This window comes from Alternaria alternata (genome assembly GCF_001642055.1).
Source record: "Alternaria alternata strain SRC1lrK2f unplaced genomic scaffold CC77scaffold_5, whole genome shotgun sequence".
Lineage (NCBI taxonomy): Eukaryota > Fungi > Ascomycota > Dothideomycetes > Pleosporales > Pleosporaceae > Alternaria > Alternaria alternata.
The window spans coordinates 512,416-530,203 of record NW_017306194.1 but is presented as its reverse complement, the minus strand read 5'-3'; the positions used below and the strand labels follow the sequence as shown (position 1 = coordinate 530,203).

Sequence of the window (17,788 nt, the reverse complement as noted above, 5' to 3'; positions counted from 1 at the left end):
CATGCATGTAGATATTGTCGTGTTGTACCGTACGTGGCGGACATGTAGGTTTACTTATCGCGCACTGACGAAGGGCCGATATGGAGCATCTCTCTTGGCGCTTCCTCTGGTGGCGTAATATGAGGCTGCAGCAGGCTCCAGTCGGACGCGTAACAACGCCAGTCTCACTCTGGAGTCGCGGGTAGTGGCACGAGCTGGCCCTTGTAGGACTTTGCGAGGGTGGCGGCAAGCAATCCGCGGTGAAAGGGACACAGTGTTTCTTAGTAGGTCCGCTTGTCTAAGCGTTTCCAGCAACTTCCAATGTTGCGGCGGAAGGAGCACGGACCCTAAGGCAACATCAAGCTAGCTCGAGCAGTGAGATCACCGACTGTTCAAGCTCCAACTTACTTAAACCACGACGCCCCAAGCACCGGAGATCCATCATCTCCATCTTACCCCCCCACACCACTCACCACCCTCTCAACCGCGCTGCAATTACTTCTATCCCTCTTTGCACTGAAAAAGTAATTTCGCAGAACCACATATAGACACATCAGCAAGATGTCGGCTGAACCAGACCACTCCAAGCCCAAGGTGGACCTTTCAAAGTACGTCGCTTGCCACCACTTCCGCACTTGCGACAGCGACTAACAGCATCTCAGGAACCCCGACGGCGCTGAGCCCAAGGATGTAGGCACCGCGAAGCACCTTTCTGCGCCTGCCCTTACTGACCCGCCACAGAACGATGAGACCGCGACTGCGATCCTCAAGAAGAAGAAGAAGCCAAACTCCCTGATGTAGGTGCTCCAGGAAGCGATTTGAGAAGCCTCTCCTAACTTTCTCAGTGTCACCGACGCCGTCAACGATGACAACTCGATTATCGCTCTCTCAAACAACACCATGGAGACTCTCCAGCTCTTCCGCGGTGACACAGTTCTCGTCAAGGGCAAGAAGCGGAAGGACACCGTCCTCATCGTGCTTGCAGACGACGATCTTGATGACGGCTCCGCGCGGATAAACCGTGTCGTTCGCCACAACCTGCGTGTCAAGCACGGTGATGTTATCACCATCCACCCGTGCCCGGATATCAAATACGTATGTATTCTCAGTCCCAGTCATTGTAAAATCGAGACTGACAACCTTTGCAGGCCAAGCGCATCGCAGTTCTCCCCATCGCCGACACAGTCGAGGGCATCACCGGATCGCTGTTCGACGTTTTCCTTGCCCCATACTTCCGCGAAGCCTACCGACCGGTTCGTCAAGGCGACACTTTCACAGCCCGCGGTGGTATGCGACAAGTGGAGTTCAAGGTTGTCGAGGTCGACCCACCGGAGTTCGGTATTGTCGCACAAGATACCGTCATCCATTGCGAGGGCGAGCCTATTCAGCGTGAGGACGAGGAGGGCAACCTCAACGAGGTCGGTTACGACGATATTGGTGGTTGCAGGAAGCAGATGGCACAGATCCGAGAGTTGGTTGAACTGCCGCTGAGGCATCCTCAGCTGTTCAAGTCCATCGGTATCAAGCCCCCGCGTGGTATCCTGATGTACGGTCCCCCCGGTACCGGTAAGACGCTGATGGCTCGTGCCGTCGCCAACGAGACTGGTGCTTTCTTCTTCCTGATCAACGGTCCTGAGATCATGTCCAAGATGGCCGGTGAATCAGAGTCAAATCTGCGAAAGGCTTTTGAGGAGGCCGAGAAGAACTCGCCAGCGATCATCTTCATTGATGAGATCGATTCAATCGCGCCTAAGCGTGAAAAGACCAACGGTGAAGTCGAGCGCCGTGTCGTCTCGCAACTGCTCACTCTCATGGATGGCATGAAGGCGCGCTCCAACGTCGTTGTCATGGCCGCCACCAACCGACCCAACTCGATCGACCCCGCCCTCCGCCGTTTCGGACGTTTCGATCGTGAAGTCGACATCGGTATTCCCGACCCTACCGGCCGTCTCGAGATCATGCAGATTCACACCAAGAATATGAAGCTTGGTGACGATGTCGATCTACAAACCATTGCTGCTGAGACTCACGGATACGTCGGTTCGGATTTGGCATCACTCTGCTCTGAGGCTGCTATGCAGCAGATTCGTGAGAAGATGGATCTCATCGATCTGGACGAGGACACCATCGATGCTGAGGTTCTCGACTCGCTTGGTGTGACCATGGAGAACTTCCGTTTCGCTCTTGGTGTTTCTAACCCTTCGGCTCTTCGTGAAGTGGCCGTGGTTGAGGTTCCTAACGTTCGGTGGGAGGACATTGGTGGTCTGGAAGAGGTCAAGCGCGAGCTCATTGAGTCTGTGCAGTACCCGGTCGACCACCCCGACAAGTTCCTCAAGTTCGGTATGTCTCCCTCGCGAGGTGTACTGTTCTACGGTCCTCCTGGTACTGGTAAGACGCTTCTTGCCAAGGCCGTTGCCAACGAGTGCGCGGCCAACTTCATCTCCATCAAGGGTCCCGAGCTACTTTCCATGTGGTTCGGTGAGTCAGAGAGCAACATCCGAGACATCTTTGACAAGGCTCGTGCCGCCGCACCTTGCGTTGTCTTCCTTGACGAGTTGGACTCTATTGCCAAGTCGCGTGGTGGATCTCAAGGAGATGCTGGTGGTGCATCCGACCGTGTCGTCAACCAGCTTCTGACTGAGATGGACGGTATGACATCAAAGAAGAATGTTTTCGTTATCGGCGCTACCAACCGACCGGAGCAGCTCGACAACGCCCTGTGCCGTCCTGGTCGTCTGGACACGCTCGTCTACGTTCCTCTACCCGATCTGGCCTCGCGTGCCAGCATCATCAAGGCTCAGCTGCGCAAGACTCCTGTTGCTGAGGATGTCAACATTGACTTCATCGCCCAGAATACCCACGGATTCTCCGGTGCCGATCTTGGTTTCGTCACCCAGCGTGCTGTTAAGCTCGCCATCAAGCAGTCTATTGCAATCGATATCGAGCGCCGCAAGGCTCGCGAGGCTGCTGGTGAAGATGTTGATATGGAAGTTGATGAGGAGGACCCAGTACCTGTGCTGACCAAGGCTCACTTCGAGGAGGCTATGCGCTCTGCTCGTCGTTCCGTTACCGACGTTGAGATCCGCCGATACGAGGCCTTTGCACAGTCAATGAAGAACTCTGGAGGTTCAAGCTTCTTCCGCTTCCCCGACGCTGAGAATGCGGCGGGCGGTGGTGAGCAAAACACCTTTGGTGCTGGTGGCGAGGACGAGGATTTGTACAACTAGAGAGTTGCAGCTAATAGCTGGAACGAGTGAGTACGAAATCATGACGAATGGGTTTCTTTTTTCATCACATGGCATGAGGGGCTATTGATGCCCCATACATAGATGGAGGCGCGCGTAATTGCCGGCGCTTTGACGAGATATCAGTAGTATCTTTGACGAACCAATGGCCTGAATGAGAATGCATGTTATCAATGAACTTGTGCTCCACGGCTGTTCTGCTACTGTGCTGTACAACTCTACACCGACATCTATTTCACACCCCTATTCTGTCACAAACTCTTCCTGCTCATACATTCATGTCCTACCCAGTCGCCAAGCCCAAACATCGCTGACATACAAAGTGTCTGAGTGGCGCTGGAGTGCTTATCGGAGATGCAAGGTGATGTTAGTATCTCTCACAACAAGATCCGGGACGCACCAGCACTATTTGAGGATGTCGCGTACGCGACGCCGACTGTGCCGTCGATACTGCCGTTCGCTACGGCCATGTGTTGAGCTCTTGTTCTTGCATTTTCTCCTCCGATGCATAGACTGGCAAACCGGTTTCTGGTATTGCTGCGTTTTAAAATGTGGGTTACTCATGCGAGCGAGAGCAATCACTTGTCGTCTTCGTATGTAATGTCGCACACCTTTTCCAACTCCTTCATGACCGTCTTTGCACCGGCGTCGATTGCCGACTTGGGAATCTTCAAGTCGACCTCCTCCCCACTCTCGCCATTTGCATTTGTGGTTCCGTTCACTCCGTTGGAATCCTCGCCCAGACCACGCGTCTGCTCCCTGATTTTCTGCATGGCCAGGTTCCGGGCTTCCTCGCAGGTAGTGGCTTGGCCTGAGCGGAAGAGATCGGTGATGTAGGCTCTCAGAGCATCTTTGAAGCCAGAGACGCGCAAGGATTCATCAAGAGTGGATTCGATATTGCGGATGCCATCGCCGGAGAGTAGGGCCGAGTAGATGTTATTCCGGAGATCCTGGGATATACCAGATTGGGCCTGAGTCGTTGACACACTGATGGATTGAGACATGGTTCCGAGTTGGTGAGCCGATGGGTTGCAAAAAGACAGGAGAACAGAAAAGGAGGATGTTCGTCTAAAGTTTTCAATACCGGGCGAGCTACCTTATATTGAAGTAGTGGATGATCCTGTTCGCGTAGACGACGGGGAGCTGGGCGCACGTGGGATTGTGCTTTGAAGCTTGGAGGTACCCGGATGTCGTAATTTGGGATGCAGCGTCTTAAACGACTGGTCGGGGTAGCCGTATTCGGGCAGATGCCGGCACAGATTGCCCTAGTTCAACGTTGGCGGTGAAGATCGCTGCGACGCATGTGCGTGGTTTACCGGGTGCCGTTGCGGGCTCGTGGTGCGAACGATGACTTGCAAGATTGCAACTTGGCGGATCCGAAAGTAGGGGATTGTAGGATGTGAGTGTTGGATTGGCGTGGTTGGAGTGAAAGTGACAGACAGGGCAACGGAGCGGATTGTAGGTAGTGCAGTGCTTCCGAGGGATACTGCAACAAGGGCAAAGACGCGCACAGTCAGGTGGTGAAAGCGAAGCTGGGAGTTTGGTACCTGCATCCTTTATCGCAATATTGGTTCCAAGCTCGTAGTATAAGAAGCACGGACCTCTTTCCCGCTTTGGCTTCGGTGGCCCTGCTAGCCGCCTGTCGGACGGTATTGGTATTGGCATCCAGAAGCAGGCGACCCAGTTTACGTTGCAATCTTGATTGTTCTTCCTCGTGCGCTGTGAAGTCTGTCTCCTCACTCTACTCTGGACTGGTGCATCATACGACTGCTGTCTACTTCACGCAAGAGCATACGACGCCTGCAAGGACCATCGCAGCCCCCGAGGATACGCGCTCCCCCATCAGGCGTCGACGACAAAGCGCTTAACGACCGCCACGCCTGGCCGCCTGAGAAGACCTTCACCCTCCCCGCCTTGCGCAGTGCAGTGCCACCGGCTAGCTGTGTATCTGAGACCACGCCCAGGATATCCCACTTGCTCCCGCTGGAGACGAAACACGCCGGCTCAATCTCGCTTCGTCTCAGACAGGGTGCCCTATCGACGACGCCAGGCCCGGGCTATATCGCCATCGATAACACAGACGTCGTCTCCTCGACGAGCTTGCTGAGAGGGCTTGGCAGCATCACCTCACTCCACCCTCTGCCAACCCTCCGAGACGCTGCCCGGCCGTCGACGTCACCCCCATCATGGCCTACACGACCAAGTACCACGAGGACTCGGATGCCGATGACGAGTTCGAGCGCCAGGGCATATCTAGCCCGACCCTACCCGCCGAGTACGAGAGCTCCCCCACGAGCTCAGGCCCGCTGAGCACCGAACACACGCCCACCACCTTCACCCACTCACGCGACAGCAAGAGCAGCCCGACAGGGCACATAATGGAGTGGAACGAAGACCAGACGGCTGACTTCATCGCGGACCTGGGCCTGGAGCAGTACTCGGATACCTTTGCCAGTAGGTGGCTCCGCGCCCGCGCCAGCTATCCTTTGCTAATGCTTTGTTTGTAGATGAGGGCATCACGGGCGACGTGCTGGCAGCGCTACAGCATGCCGAGCTGAAGGAGCTGGGTGTCGGCAGTGTGGGTCATCGCCTTACCATACTAAAAGCTGTCTACGAGATCAAGATACGGCAGAATGTGCCCATGGACCCGGACGACTACGTCCCGCTGTGTGAGTCCATTGTCTGTTCTATGCCTTTTCACCTCTAACCACTGCCTCAGCCGCGGATACATCAGCGCAGGAAGCGCCGCCAACCCAAGACGACTTCGCCAAGGTCATTCGCGTAGTCCAGGCGCGCGACGAGCGCATACATACGGCTGAATCGGAGCTGCGACATCTCAGAGAAGACCTCAGCAGGGTCATGGACGAGAACAAGCGGCTACGAGAGGAGATTCTGCCACTCGTGCGCATGCTCAAGGACAATCAACCCCTACCCACTCCTCACGAGCACGCTGTCACATCGCCACCTGCCACTCAAGAGAGATCTGGTGGAAGCAGTCTGTCGCGTAAGTTCTCCACCAAGAAGCTTTTCCTTGGATCCGCGCCAAAGAACCCCTCTCCAACGATCCAAGAACATCGCGCTCTTGTCGATCACTCTTCTTTGGATCCTTCCGCAGCAGCCGTGGCAGCCTCCTCACACCTTACAGCATCTCTCGGTGGCGGCCCGCAACTGTCGCCCAACTCCATTGCGCAACCCTCCCCAACATCCCCCGCATACAACCAAGGACAAAGCCGCCAGTACAACCGCGAAATACCTCGAAGCGCGCACGATCACGACAGCAGCTCAGGGTGGAGTCAAAACAACACATGGAACTCAGACTCGACTGCTGTGTCCGACCGTAATCGCGATCCCCGCGCTACGCCCGCACCACTGTCGTCACGACCGATGCGAAACAACGCTGCACCAACGCCGAATCCTGACGATCGCGATCGTGACCCACCACTCTCTGGTGGCTCAAGCTCAATGAACGCCTCCACATCCAATCCCGCATCCACCCCATCTACGAATCCGCAAGTCGAAATATTCAAGTCGTTCCGAGTGTCCATCGACGATCCGTGTCACAAGGTGCTGCCAGTTGCGCTCAAAAAATACAACATCACGGCAGACTGGCGGCAGTATGCTTTGTACATTGTACATGGTGACCAAGAGCGATGCCTGGGGCTCAACGAGAGGCCGCTGATATTGTTCAAACAACTTGACAAAGAAGGTCGGAAACCGATGTTCATGCTTAGAAAGCACGCAGCACCACAAGAAGGCCATGTCAGCACCGTGGGTGGAAACGATGTACGGCCGGTGAATCCGCAGACAGAGAGCTTCGGATGGGGCAACCAGAATAGAGGGACACCGCTTCCTGGAGGTGTCTTGTAGACAGGCATAACGCTACAGGATAGAAAAAGATTACTGCCTGGTAGAGTTTGACACTGTAAGACTATGGGCGTCACTGAGAACGGCATCATGCGATACTGCGGTCGATCGAGCGACGCTGTTGTGGACGACGTCACCGCAGCATGTATGGAAGGAGGAACTGTTCTCTGAACATCGCCTTACGATCAGGGATCATACAAGATGTCATATCTACAACATCTTGCCTGGCGTGGATGACGACATTCGCTCATCCAGCGCAATTAGCGCACCCACAGCATGATCGGAGTTTCGGCGCAATCACGGCCCTTGTACTATTTACATTCATGCCTTGGGAGAATAGGCTGCGGTTTCACGGTGACTTTGCTGAAGAAAAAGGGTGGGTTCAGAAGTGGTGGGTGGATCAGGATGAAGAGTTTTAGATGATACTATTCTGTGTGGATGGCCATATAAGGAGAACTCCTACAGTGAGCATCTGCCGATTATTCCAAACACGTTCGAGGCGTATAGCGAGCGTTGTCGTGTCGTATTACGTTCTTCCTTCCAAATGCAACAATGTGTTGATTTCTGCGTTTGATCCACGAAAAGTCACTCTCCGTGTGGGCATTGTAACTCAATCCCCATCGTAACCTCGCCGTTTTCGACATCTCTCAATGTCTTGCCATGTCCTGCCATATCCGTGTTGATGTGTTGGCCTCGAGTCATGGAACATGCGTCAAGCGTGATTGTGCCTGCATATATGTGACACGTCATGATGCAGGTACCGAAAGTTTGTCACAACAATCGCTACGGGGTGGGTTTGGTTTTGTCTTGCTGCTATTCTGGATCGCTACTATTTTCGCCACGTCTGAGGAAGGGAAGAGGATATATTTAGCTACACTGGCTCTTTTCGGCCGGACCACTGCCGCTGCATCTAGATTGTGGTGGGGCTCTATGTAGGTGAACATAGCGGCGTTGTGATGTCGTCCTCAATGGTAGATTTCGCTCGTGAGCATGTATGCGGCTGGCAGTAACAAGACAGGGAGGTTTTGATATGAACAACCGTTTCTTCCGTTGACTTGCATCGAAAATCCTTGTGGATCCCTGGAGGAATATCTCTTCGTTCTTTTCCTCCAAGATGAATAAACATTGTACCTCTACTCAGGATCCTCTCTTCCATGCCAAGCACGCTTAGTCTTGCTCTGAAATCCACCTCATGGGTATCTTAATGACGATTGCCGTCGTCGTTCTAACAGGCTGAAGCTTCTCTCTCTTCTTAGTCTTCTCTATCCTCCATCAAAACGGCTTGGCTGCCTTTCTCGCCTCTGCTTTCCCACTCACTGGGTCCCTAAATTCCTTCCAACTAACCGGATGCATGACCCTACCTTCTTCACTTCTTGCCAAGACAACACCGAATTCATTTCGATCGGTAGCAACGTAGTAATTGCCGCTGTCGCCCAAACTAATCACCGTGCCCCTCACCAAGTCACCGACCCGGAAGCTCTCTTCAATCTTTATCTTGTCCTTCTCTGTAGCCCGGATATCTTCGCGCCGAATCTGTGCTAAAAACGCTTCGCGGCAAACTGCATCGTCAATGACAAGGATCTCTGCGCTGGCGAAGCGTGGGCCGAGACGCGTTATGCGGACTAGGACTGTGCTGTTGACCGTTGGGAGGAGTGGTACGCCGCCGCCAGAATTGGGACCGAGAATTCCAGGATCAGTGGAGGTGGGCGGGCGCGTTATAGAGAGTAGTGGTGCGAGTTTGGTGGATTTGGAGGACGTGTTCGTGGTAGGGTGTGACGGTGAAGAGAAGACGGGTCCAGCTATTGAGGCATAGATCTGTGAGTCGTGAATGTGCGTTCCTGGACCGGGACTGTATTTGTCGACACTGCCAAGCAGTTGTCCTGGTAGCGCTACTGGAGGGAGCGCCATTATGGTGGTGGATGGTAGGTGTGTCTCGTTGAGCCTGTGCTCAGAAAAGTCTATGCAGTTCGATTTGACTGACGGTTCTAGTCGCAAGGTGGCGGTACGTTGCTTTCTATCTTTAGTATGTGAATCGGTTCGCGATGTGGTACATCGGCTGCGTTGTCTTGTTTTTGTGTCTGAGTCTGGGCGAGATTTCGTGGGCGTGGTATTGAAGCTCTGATGATTGGTGTCGCATGCTGGGATTATACACTTTTTAGCTGCGGAAGCTTACGTCATTCGCCTAAACTTACCGCCAACTAGCCATGTATGTTGCTTGAAATCACGTAAATGCCAGCAAGACATGCTCGATTCCAACTACTAGTTATTACACTACGATGTTTGCTGTGAGGCTGCGTATCTTGCGCGCTCCTGGCGCTAGACCTGCGCCCCGGCCGAGGCCTTGATGTTCGAATCATACAATCACTTCCGCATACACAAAGCAGAAGAACGCCGGTTTTGTACCAACCATGTATCTTAGCACCTTGCTCCAATCGCCGAGCCATGCAATCCCACGCAAAACAGTCATGAAAATCATTCGCTCATGGTAACATTCCGATAGAAGACGTGCCCGATCTGGCCCTCAGATAGGTTCATACGTGTTCCCTCTGTTCTGGGTCTGACTCTACGGTCTCTACGGTCCGGCGACTAGACGGCTTGGTAGAGGAGTAAGGGTTCGCCGATGTTTTCTATCTCGGGAATAGTGCACTTGAGGTCAAAGGCCTTTGATAGCACGATCTTGAAGATCTGAGCTAATGTTAGCACAGGGCCGGCGATTGAAACAGTAGCCTCTCACCTTCTGCACGTTGATACTATGACTAGTCGAGCTGAAGATCAGACTGGCCTTCATTGCTCGCGCAAATCGTTTAGCCTAGGCAATGTTAGTCTGGTACTGTCCTTAGCCCTAGCAGGTGAGGTGTACCTGGTTGGAAATCTCCTCCTGTTCTTCTCGTGGGAAGTTGACAAAGTGGTCGTACTTTGTGCCGACCAGAAACGGGATGGCAGTCTTGTTGAAGCCGCGTCCCTGTCGGTACCACTCCTTGATGGAGTTTAACGTGCTCTTCCGTGTCAAGTCGAACATGAAGAGTATCGCAACGGCGTCGTTGCAGACCAGCGGCAACATGTTGACGAATTCGCGTTGACCGCCTAGATCCCAGATGGAGAAGGTGATCTCGGTGTTTCGAATCGAGATGGTCTTTTCCATGAAGTTCACACCTGGGGTTGTTAGAAGTTGCATTCTGTGGAACATGCTTGTGTAGCTCACCGAGTGTTTGGATGTAGTCTTCGTCCCAACTGCCCTCGACGTACTTGACCATCAAGCTGGTCTTTCCAATCTGCGCGTCTCCAACCATGCCAACTTTGATGACAACGCTGGCGTTCTTGGCAGCCTCTTGCTGCTGCTGCTGCTGTTGTTGTTGTGCGCTCCGTGATTGCTCTTGGTACGAGTTGGAGCGCGTGTTGCCCTCGGAGGTTGGGTACCGTCCCATCTGCGAGCTCGGCCGCGAATGCGACTGGCCCATATGTGTCTCTTTGTTGGCGTCGTAGTAGCCATGTCGCGGAGGCGTGTCGGCGTCTGAGGAGGTGTTGAAACGCGAGCCGTTGTGTGTGGTGTACTGGTACGCGGTGTCTGAGTACGAGGTTGAGGGCCGGTGAGGCTGCTCGTAGGGGTTGGGGCTGTTGTTCAGGCTGGTGTTCTGGCTGAGGTCTGGGAGGGGCGTGACAGTCGAGGCGGTGATGGTGGAGCTCATGCTGTCGTCGGCGCCGTCCATGGTCTGGTCCATGTGCTTCTGCGCTTCCTGGTCGCCTTGGACGGGCACTTGCTCGGGCAGTACTGGCTCGGGCTGCAGCTGCTCAGGCGCGACTTGCACGGCAGGTGCGAAGGAGGCCTGCTGCGCGGGTTCCTGACTCGGGTACTCTGGCTCCATGACTACTATGTCTCCGTGGCCCCGCGGTCCGTGACTTGAGCTGAAAGCGCCCTGGCACGCGTCGAGACGGTGAACGCAAGCGGAGCGTGTATTTTCTTCTTTCTTGGCGACTCTCCTGCTCGTACAATTGTATGCCAACTTCAGGGGGCGTCTGTGTATTATGGGTGCCGTCTCGGTCTTGTTGACCTAGCATGTACGCGATGCGATTGGACTGGGCGCAGTGTTTCCCTCTACTGTTAGGTGCGAGGGGGGATGCCGTCACTTAGCGCCGCCCGATACGCCGATCGATAAGCCTCAAAAAACATTCGGCGGGACAATTTCCATTGACAACTTTTTTTTTAACGACATCGTCCAAGACACCCAAAGCACACACCACGCGCTTTCCACACCATGGCGAAACGACCCGCAGACTCGGAGCAAGAGCAGGAGGCAATCAAAAATGGAGAGCGTCCCATGGAGATTGACCAGCACAACGACGTGGGCGACTTCGAGGACGAATTCGAGGATGAGTTCGAGAGCGAGGACGAGATCCTAGAGGCCGGCGTAGACGGACGGCCGGACGAGGAGCGCGAAGCAGAAGAGCGCGAGAGTATGTTGCGCACGATCAAAGGCCTGGAGCCCACCACTAACGCCTCCAGGTGGTATGGATGTTGACCAAGATACCTTCATTCCTGGTCGACACAAACTCTCCCCAGGCGAGACACTGAACCCCGATCTTTCGACATATGAGATGCTCCATGCGCTCGAAGCCCCATGGCCCTGTCTATCATGCGACATCGTACCCGACAACCTAGGCGTAGACCGCAAAACATACCCCGCAACCGTCTACTCGGTCGCTGGCACACAAGCAGCGCGAGGAAGGGACAAAGAGAACCAGATCATGGTCATGAAGATGAGCAGCCTGTCGCGCATGGAGAAGGAGGACGAAGAGGACGACGACGAGGATTCCGACGACGAGGCTTCAGACCCCATCCTCGAGACCAAGTCGATACCCTTGACCAGCTGCACCAACCGCATACGCGCCCACCAAACACCACAAGCAACATCTGCACAGCCTCCTACAACCCTGACTGCTGCCATGACCGAGTCAGGACAGGTTCTGATCCACGACGTTACTCCCCACCTCACAGCCTTCGATACCCCAGGTACTACCATCTCGCCCACACAAAACAAGCCTGTCTGCACGATTCGCGCCCATGGATCCAACGAGGGTTATGCGCTAGATTGGTCGCCAATCATACCAGAGGGCAAGCTCCTGACGGGCGACTGTACTGGAAAGATCTTTGCGACGACACGGACACAGGGTGGAGGTTTCGTCACAGACACCACACCGTATACCGGCCATAGTGGCTCGGTAGAGGAGCTCCAGTGGTCACCAACTGAGAAACATGTCTTCTCCTCCGCGTCAAGCGATGGCACAGTTAAGATCTGGGACGCGCGGTCAAAGTCACGGAAGCCTGTACTCAGTGTGCAAGCCTCAAAGACAGACGTCAACGTACTGAGTTGGTCGCATCAAACCGCACATCTTCTCGCTACCGGCGCAGATGATGGCGAGTGGGCAGTTTGGGACCTGCGGCAATGGAAGCCCTCTACAGACATGTCAAACGACAAGAAGCCTTCGCCAGTTGCATCGTACACTTTCCACAAGGAGCAAATCACTTCGGTCGAGTGGCATCCTACAGACGACAGTATTGTGCTTGTTTGCGCTGGTGACAACACCCTTACTCTGTGGGATCTAGCTGTCGAGCTCGACGACGAAGAGAGCAAGTACACAGCTGGCGTGCAGGATGTACCACCGCAACTACTATTCGTGCACTACATGGAGCAGATCAAGGAGGCGCATTGGCATCCGCAAATCCCGGGCGCCATTATGGCCACAGGAGGATCTGGATTTAACGTCTTCAAAACAATCAGTGTATGAGGCAGATTCATGTCTTGCCAACAATTCAAAATTTCTCGCCTTTGTTTCTCTCCATTCCAGCGCGTGGTTTCCTCCTTTGTTACGCACTATCATACCTGCTCTTCCTCCCAATCCGGTTGACAAAGAGCTAGAGCCGACCGAGCCAATCATAGAAGTATCTTCAAGTTCACATTCAGACTCACCTCTATCACCATCTTCGGTAGCACGTCGCCCTGTCACATATTCTATTGCCTTTGTCAACTTTTCTATGTAGGCGTCTCATACTCAGGACGAAGTGGCACAAGTTGAAAACAGTAAGAGCACGACCTTGCATCATAATTCGACTCCTCATGATCAGCTCACTATACAACACCCATCTCCTCTCCCATACAAATCCTCCATGCTACGTCGTCAATTTCCCTTTCCGACAGAAGCCTCACATGTCCTGCACTCCAGTACCATTGGAAAATCTTTTAACTACAACCACCCCTCGTCACAACCAGCGCGCATGACAGATATTTCATATCCCGAGTCTTACCTCCGCACTCCTATATATGCGTTGCCCTTCCTACATCCGAAATGGCACGCCAAAACTGATACAAGAGAGTTTTATGAGGTTACAAGTCCAATTTGGGAGGAGCATGATGCTGAGGCGGGTTACGTGAACAGTGTGGAGGAGGTCAAGGAGAGTGTAGAGGGTTGTAATGATGTTGAAAGTATCGAGGGAAAGAGTCGGAAGGACGGCTGGAGAAAGACGAAGAGGAGTCTGGATAGCATTGATGGCGCAGATGATGACGACATCAAGAGAAAGAGGTTCAGGGATGCATAGGAGATATAGAGAAAAGCACATAATTAATATCACGCTGCTGGGACGTTCCAACGCAAACGACATGAATTTTTGTAGTTCAATTAATGCCTCTATAAAGGTCTCTGTATGGGCCGCACCGCCGTCGTCAAAGCACCAGGCATCGGGAACAGCGGTGTGGACGCCTCGTTCATTTCGCGAATCTTCTTGATCAGATTGCTGTTGTGTTGTTAGTTTCCACATCATTGTACTAAAGGCTTCACCTTACCTGACAGGGAGGTTCAACCTATCCTGTTCTCTCCAAAGGATACCTACAACCTTCTCTCGCCCTCTACTGTGATCCTCTAGATGCTCTGTGATCAACTGCCTGCCCAATTCCTTACTACATCCATAAATTTTCTGAGTGCAGCCGTCGAAACTACAAATCCACGAGTCGCGCGGGCCGTTCGGTTCGTAGGTTGGTAATGGTGTTGATACTATCGGTGGTGATACCATTAGTCTGGTATTCGCTGACGATGACGCTGGCCTAACATGCGGGGGGACGTTGGATGGCCGGTAACGGAGTGGTAGAGGTGGCACAGCGGTGGCTTCTTCCAAATCCGAGTCGCCGGTTGTAGGAGGAGAGTCGGGAGCCGCAGATGCACTGGCTGTACGTTTCCACCGGCCTCTTTCTTCTTGGTCCGCATCCATGTCATCTAGTTTTCTCTTCTCACGACTTGGCGATAAGGCTTGCGTCGGTGTGTCAATTCCCTCGTCTTCCTCGCTACTGGTCGTCTCGTCGCTTTGCTCGGCTTCCGAATCGTCACTTGCTGGTACAGGCGCCTTCCCCTTCCCCCCCTTCTGTCTGCCTGGCTTGATGCTAATCCCTTTACTCTTGCCAGAAAACTTTCCACTCCTAGGTCGTAGCACAGATAGCCGACCTTGCTTCCGCCTACCTGGTGGCCTGCGTACAGGTGTTGTTATCGCGTCTTCTTCGTCAGATGTGTCTGAAGATTCATTCTCTCCATCTCTGAGAGTTCCGTGATCTCTCCGTGGTTTCAATTCGACACCTTCAGCTCGTCTTTGTTCGGCTGCAGATAGGTCGTGTCCAGCTGCTAGTTCTTTGTAGATCGGCTCGGAAGCAAAGAATTGTACGGCCTTCCGGCGGGGATGTTCCATCATGTAACATAAATTTTGTGCATGTACCAAAAGCACGTTTTTTGCAATTTCCACCTCTTCAATCTCGTACCGCCTGACAACAAGTTCTGCAACCCGATCTACCGTGATTTGGTTTCGGCCTGCCCGCAGAACCCGTTGATTCACTGCTTTCTGCATGAATTCGAAGAGAGCGGCTGCCTCCCACCAATTGTCATCCTTCTTTGGCGCTTCTACTGGCTTCGGTATCGTAACCTTTCCGTGGGCTGTCTGTGCTTTCGCATTTGTTTGCGTTGACTTGGAGCCTGTTGTGGTTGCCGACCTGAATTTGGAAGGTTGCGCTGAACGTTCAGGCTGGATTTGCGAATAGCGGCCCTCGATACGTGCTTTGCAATTGTCGAAGTCTTTCTGTGCGTACATTAGATTAAAACTATAGGTTCTTTTGGGTATCACTTGCCGGAAATCTGCGTCTAAAACGTTGATATAAAGGCGTGTTACTCCAACTTAGTCCTTGGGCCTTATTCAAGAAGCACATCATAAGAAAAAGGTGATGATGGTCGAAAATCCTCTCAGCTGTAGCTACATCGCTGCAAGGGAAGCGCTCGTCCTCTGCGTACTATGCTATGTCAGCGTTCACCTTGCTCGAAGTTTACATGTTCCCGACTTGTACAGACCTCTTGAAAGACCAATTCTGCACTAGGCCCACTACTCTTCTTCCGCGACTCGCTATATATGTCGGTGACGAAGTATAGAAGTTCCACAGCCTGGACCATCTCGTTGTATATCTTACTGTACTGCGCCGCCGGCCGTATTTCGAACCAGCCTGCGTTGCCTTGCGCCCAGATTACATATGCTCCGTCAGTCATTTCGCCGTAGGAGAAGCGTGTTACGTTTCGCAGTTCGATGTCTGTGGGCTTATAGGGTTTCTTCAAGACTGGGATTGCGTCAGCCAGAGCCGCTTCCTTTATGGTCGCGTGTATAGGCCAAGAAGCCTCGCATACAGTATTTCAGCTGGCTACGCGCAGGGCTTTCTAATCGCCCTTCCACCCTGAGTGGTGTGTCTGCATATGCAGCAAGAAGACTCGCAGGTTTGCCATTGTTCTCGAAGACGATTCGCGCATCGCTCAAGATAAATATCTCCCAGTCGTCGGAATTGGTATTGGAGGCGTCGAGTGGCCGCAGTATCTCAGATTCTGGGTCAGGCATTTTGAGTATCAGCGCGAGATATGTTGCATGTTGTGATGCTGCGTGAACAGAGCTCCGTGATGCAAGCCTAGGCGAAAGGAGCAGCGGGGATCCTGCGCTGCGGGCGCGAAGCGCGAGACGGCGATCCAGCGCGTCCAGGGTCAATGGCACGTGTGTTATCGATAGCCGAGTAAGTTGCGTCATGCGATACCAGTGACTTCTTTCACTCAACAAAGGTAGCACCGCATACAAGGAAAAACTGGACAGGTACTGAAACAACAGGCCCTATCTTACAGCCTACATTAGCCCCTAGCAAGAAATCTTGCAAAGATTATTAGCATTGTAGGCTTCTAGCTTCTCTATCTATATCTACACAGGTCTTAACATGCTTGTTGTAGCAGGAAGGTGTATCTTGCTCTAAAGGAATATTCACAACAGGCCCTACCTTACAGCCTACATTAGCTTCTGACAAGAAAACTTACGAAGATTATTAGCACTGTAGACTTCTTGCTTCTCTATCTATATGCAAACTACACTAACAATGGGTATCTTAAAACTAAACAACAACTCATCTAATCGTCTCGTCATAGTGCGGCTTCCTCAGCAGCCTCCTGCTTGCGTATCTGCTCCTCCAATCGTTTCTTCTCTGCTTGCCTCAATCTCATCATGGTGATCTCTTCTAAGCTTGGCGTCTTCGGACTAAAAGAGAATTTTGGTGTTCCTGATGGCGTGCCTCCTACACCCTTCCCTATACCAGGTCCAAACGATGTTCTGAAAGACTTGCTCTTCGGCGTGGATAGGGGCGTTGACGGTGCTGGTGGCGCATCATTGGTGGTTTGCGATTTGAGGTCAGGTTCGCCATTCACCCAAGATATAGATTCCAATGACGGGTAGTCGGACTTCCCGTCCAAGACAGCGGCATGCGCATGGTCAAGACGCGTGTACGTGATGAACACAATAGCGATGGTCTTGCGATGCTTTTCTCCTGAAGGTCGAATCTTCTTGTCTTTGCCCATGATTATAATGTCAATCTTGCCGTATTTCGCAAACATACTCGATATCTTGTCCTTGTCCCAAGCTGCAGTCTCGCCTTCTCGCTGAAACTGAACCTTGACTGTGCGATCGATCTCGGCCGACTCTCCGGGCTTGGGCGCTTGCGGCTCGGGGCTCTTTTCGACATCCATGAAGCTCGCCTCAGCCTCTTCTTTGCGTTCCCTTTCCCTACGTTCTTGGAGTTCCTTTCTCCGCCTCTTACCATCTTCGGCTAGTCTTTGTATCTCTTGCTCCCTCCTCTCTGCCTCGTTCATCTGTTCTGCCCTCTTCCTCTTCAGGTTGGGCACCTCTCGTTCTCTTCTCTCCAAGTCATCCTTCATCTTGCGCCGCCGGCCATCCAATAGCTCATCCTGCAGCGCCTTCTCCCGTCGCCTAGTACGCGCACGGTCATATTCGCCCTTGAGTTTCTCATCAATGAGGATATCGCGTGCCCATCCGAGGTAAATGAAGCGGTCGGCGGCATCTTTATTGTCGGGGTTCTTGTCGGGATGGTATCGTATTGAGGCCTTACGGTAAGCCTTCTTGATCGTAGCTTCCGGCGCATCGAAGGCCACACCAAGCAACTCGTAGAAGTCCTCAGTGGTGGACTTTGCAAGATCTTCCAGATCCTTGTTGTTGTCGCCCATTCTTGAGATGCTAGTGAAGACGCGTGGGGATTTGGGAACTGGTTGGGGTAGGTTGTCGCGTAAAAAAGTGTGTGAGAGAGTGAAAGTCGCGAGCGGAAAGTGAGTGGCACAAGCGCGAACGGCTGCAGGCTGCA

At 53.1% G+C, this 17,788-nt stretch overlaps 9 protein-coding genes across 9 annotated transcripts; 4 read left to right on the top strand and 5 right to left on the bottom strand.

Moving 5' to 3' along the window:
• Window positions 1-540: 540 nt before the first annotated feature.
• On the top strand, window positions 541-3,206 carry CC77DRAFT_1058862 (AAA ATPase; the record flags this gene model as incomplete). Its single annotated transcript, XM_018528172.1, has 5 exons — window positions 541-587; window positions 642-669; window positions 721-776; window positions 825-1,074; window positions 1,128-3,206. 5 exons carry the CDS (start codon window positions 541-543, stop codon window positions 3,204-3,206), a joined length of 2,460 nt encoding a protein of 819 aa, XP_018388551.1.
• Window positions 3,207-3,555: 349 nt separating this feature from the next.
• On the bottom strand, window positions 3,556-4,332 carry CC77DRAFT_695154 (hypothetical protein). Its single transcript, XM_018532790.1, has one exon. It carries the CDS (start codon window positions 4,226-4,228, stop codon window positions 3,803-3,805), a length of 426 nt encoding a protein of 141 aa, XP_018388550.1. The 5' UTR covers window positions 4,229-4,332; the 3' UTR covers window positions 3,556-3,802.
• An 818-nt stretch (window positions 4,333-5,150) lies between these two features.
• Window positions 5,151-7,420, top strand: CC77DRAFT_694775 (RA-domain-containing protein). Its single transcript, XM_018532787.1, has 4 exons — window positions 5,151-5,678; window positions 5,732-5,893; window positions 5,944-6,228; window positions 6,370-7,420. The coding sequence occupies exons 1-4, from the start codon at window positions 5,411-5,413 to the stop codon at window positions 7,089-7,091; spliced, it is 1,437 nt and encodes a 478-aa protein (XP_018388549.1). The 5' UTR covers window positions 5,151-5,410; the 3' UTR covers window positions 7,092-7,420.
• Window positions 7,421-8,037: 617 nt separating this feature from the next.
• On the bottom strand, window positions 8,038-9,293 carry CC77DRAFT_694842 (hypothetical protein). The gene has a single exon (XM_018532788.1). The coding sequence runs from the start codon at window positions 8,994-8,996 to the stop codon at window positions 8,361-8,363; it is 636 nt and encodes a 211-aa protein (XP_018388548.1). The 5' UTR covers window positions 8,997-9,293; the 3' UTR covers window positions 8,038-8,360.
• A 38-nt stretch (window positions 9,294-9,331) lies between these two features.
• CC77DRAFT_1017955 (small GTPase) lies at window positions 9,332-11,340 on the bottom strand. The gene is made up of 4 exons (XM_018524512.1): window positions 10,291-11,340; window positions 9,949-10,241; window positions 9,823-9,897; window positions 9,332-9,773 (listed from the first exon to the last, which is right to left on the bottom strand). Exons 1-4 carry the CDS (start codon window positions 10,949-10,951, stop codon window positions 9,675-9,677), a joined length of 1,128 nt encoding a protein of 375 aa, XP_018388547.1. The 5' UTR covers window positions 10,952-11,340; the 3' UTR covers window positions 9,332-9,674.
• CC77DRAFT_694958 (glutamate-rich WD repeat-containing protein 1) lies at window positions 11,191-13,062 on the top strand. The gene is made up of 2 exons (XM_018532789.1): window positions 11,191-11,540; window positions 11,590-13,062. Exons 1-2 carry the CDS (start codon window positions 11,342-11,344, stop codon window positions 12,870-12,872), a joined length of 1,482 nt encoding a protein of 493 aa, XP_018388546.1. The 5' UTR covers window positions 11,191-11,341; the 3' UTR covers window positions 12,873-13,062.
• A 189-nt stretch (window positions 13,063-13,251) lies between these two features.
• On the top strand, window positions 13,252-13,680 carry CC77DRAFT_1058856 (hypothetical protein; the record flags this gene model as incomplete). Its single annotated transcript, XM_018528171.1, has 1 exon — window positions 13,252-13,680. One exon carries the CDS (start codon window positions 13,252-13,254, stop codon window positions 13,678-13,680), a length of 429 nt encoding a protein of 142 aa, XP_018388545.1.
• A 51-nt stretch (window positions 13,681-13,731) lies between these two features.
• CC77DRAFT_1017953 (hypothetical protein) lies at window positions 13,732-16,106 on the bottom strand. The gene is made up of 5 exons (XM_018524511.1): window positions 15,792-16,106; window positions 15,465-15,724; window positions 15,248-15,406; window positions 13,925-15,198; window positions 13,732-13,875 (listed from the first exon to the last, which is right to left on the bottom strand). Exons 1-5 carry the CDS (start codon window positions 15,994-15,996, stop codon window positions 13,770-13,772), a joined length of 2,004 nt encoding a protein of 667 aa, XP_018388544.1. The 5' UTR covers window positions 15,997-16,106; the 3' UTR covers window positions 13,732-13,769.
• A 223-nt stretch (window positions 16,107-16,329) lies between these two features.
• CC77DRAFT_1017952 (DnaJ-domain-containing protein) lies at window positions 16,330-17,759 on the bottom strand. Its single transcript, XM_018524510.1, has one exon. It carries the CDS (start codon window positions 17,652-17,654, stop codon window positions 16,560-16,562), a length of 1,095 nt encoding a protein of 364 aa, XP_018388543.1. The 5' UTR covers window positions 17,655-17,759; the 3' UTR covers window positions 16,330-16,559.
• Between the last annotated feature and the right edge of the window lie 29 nt (window positions 17,760-17,788).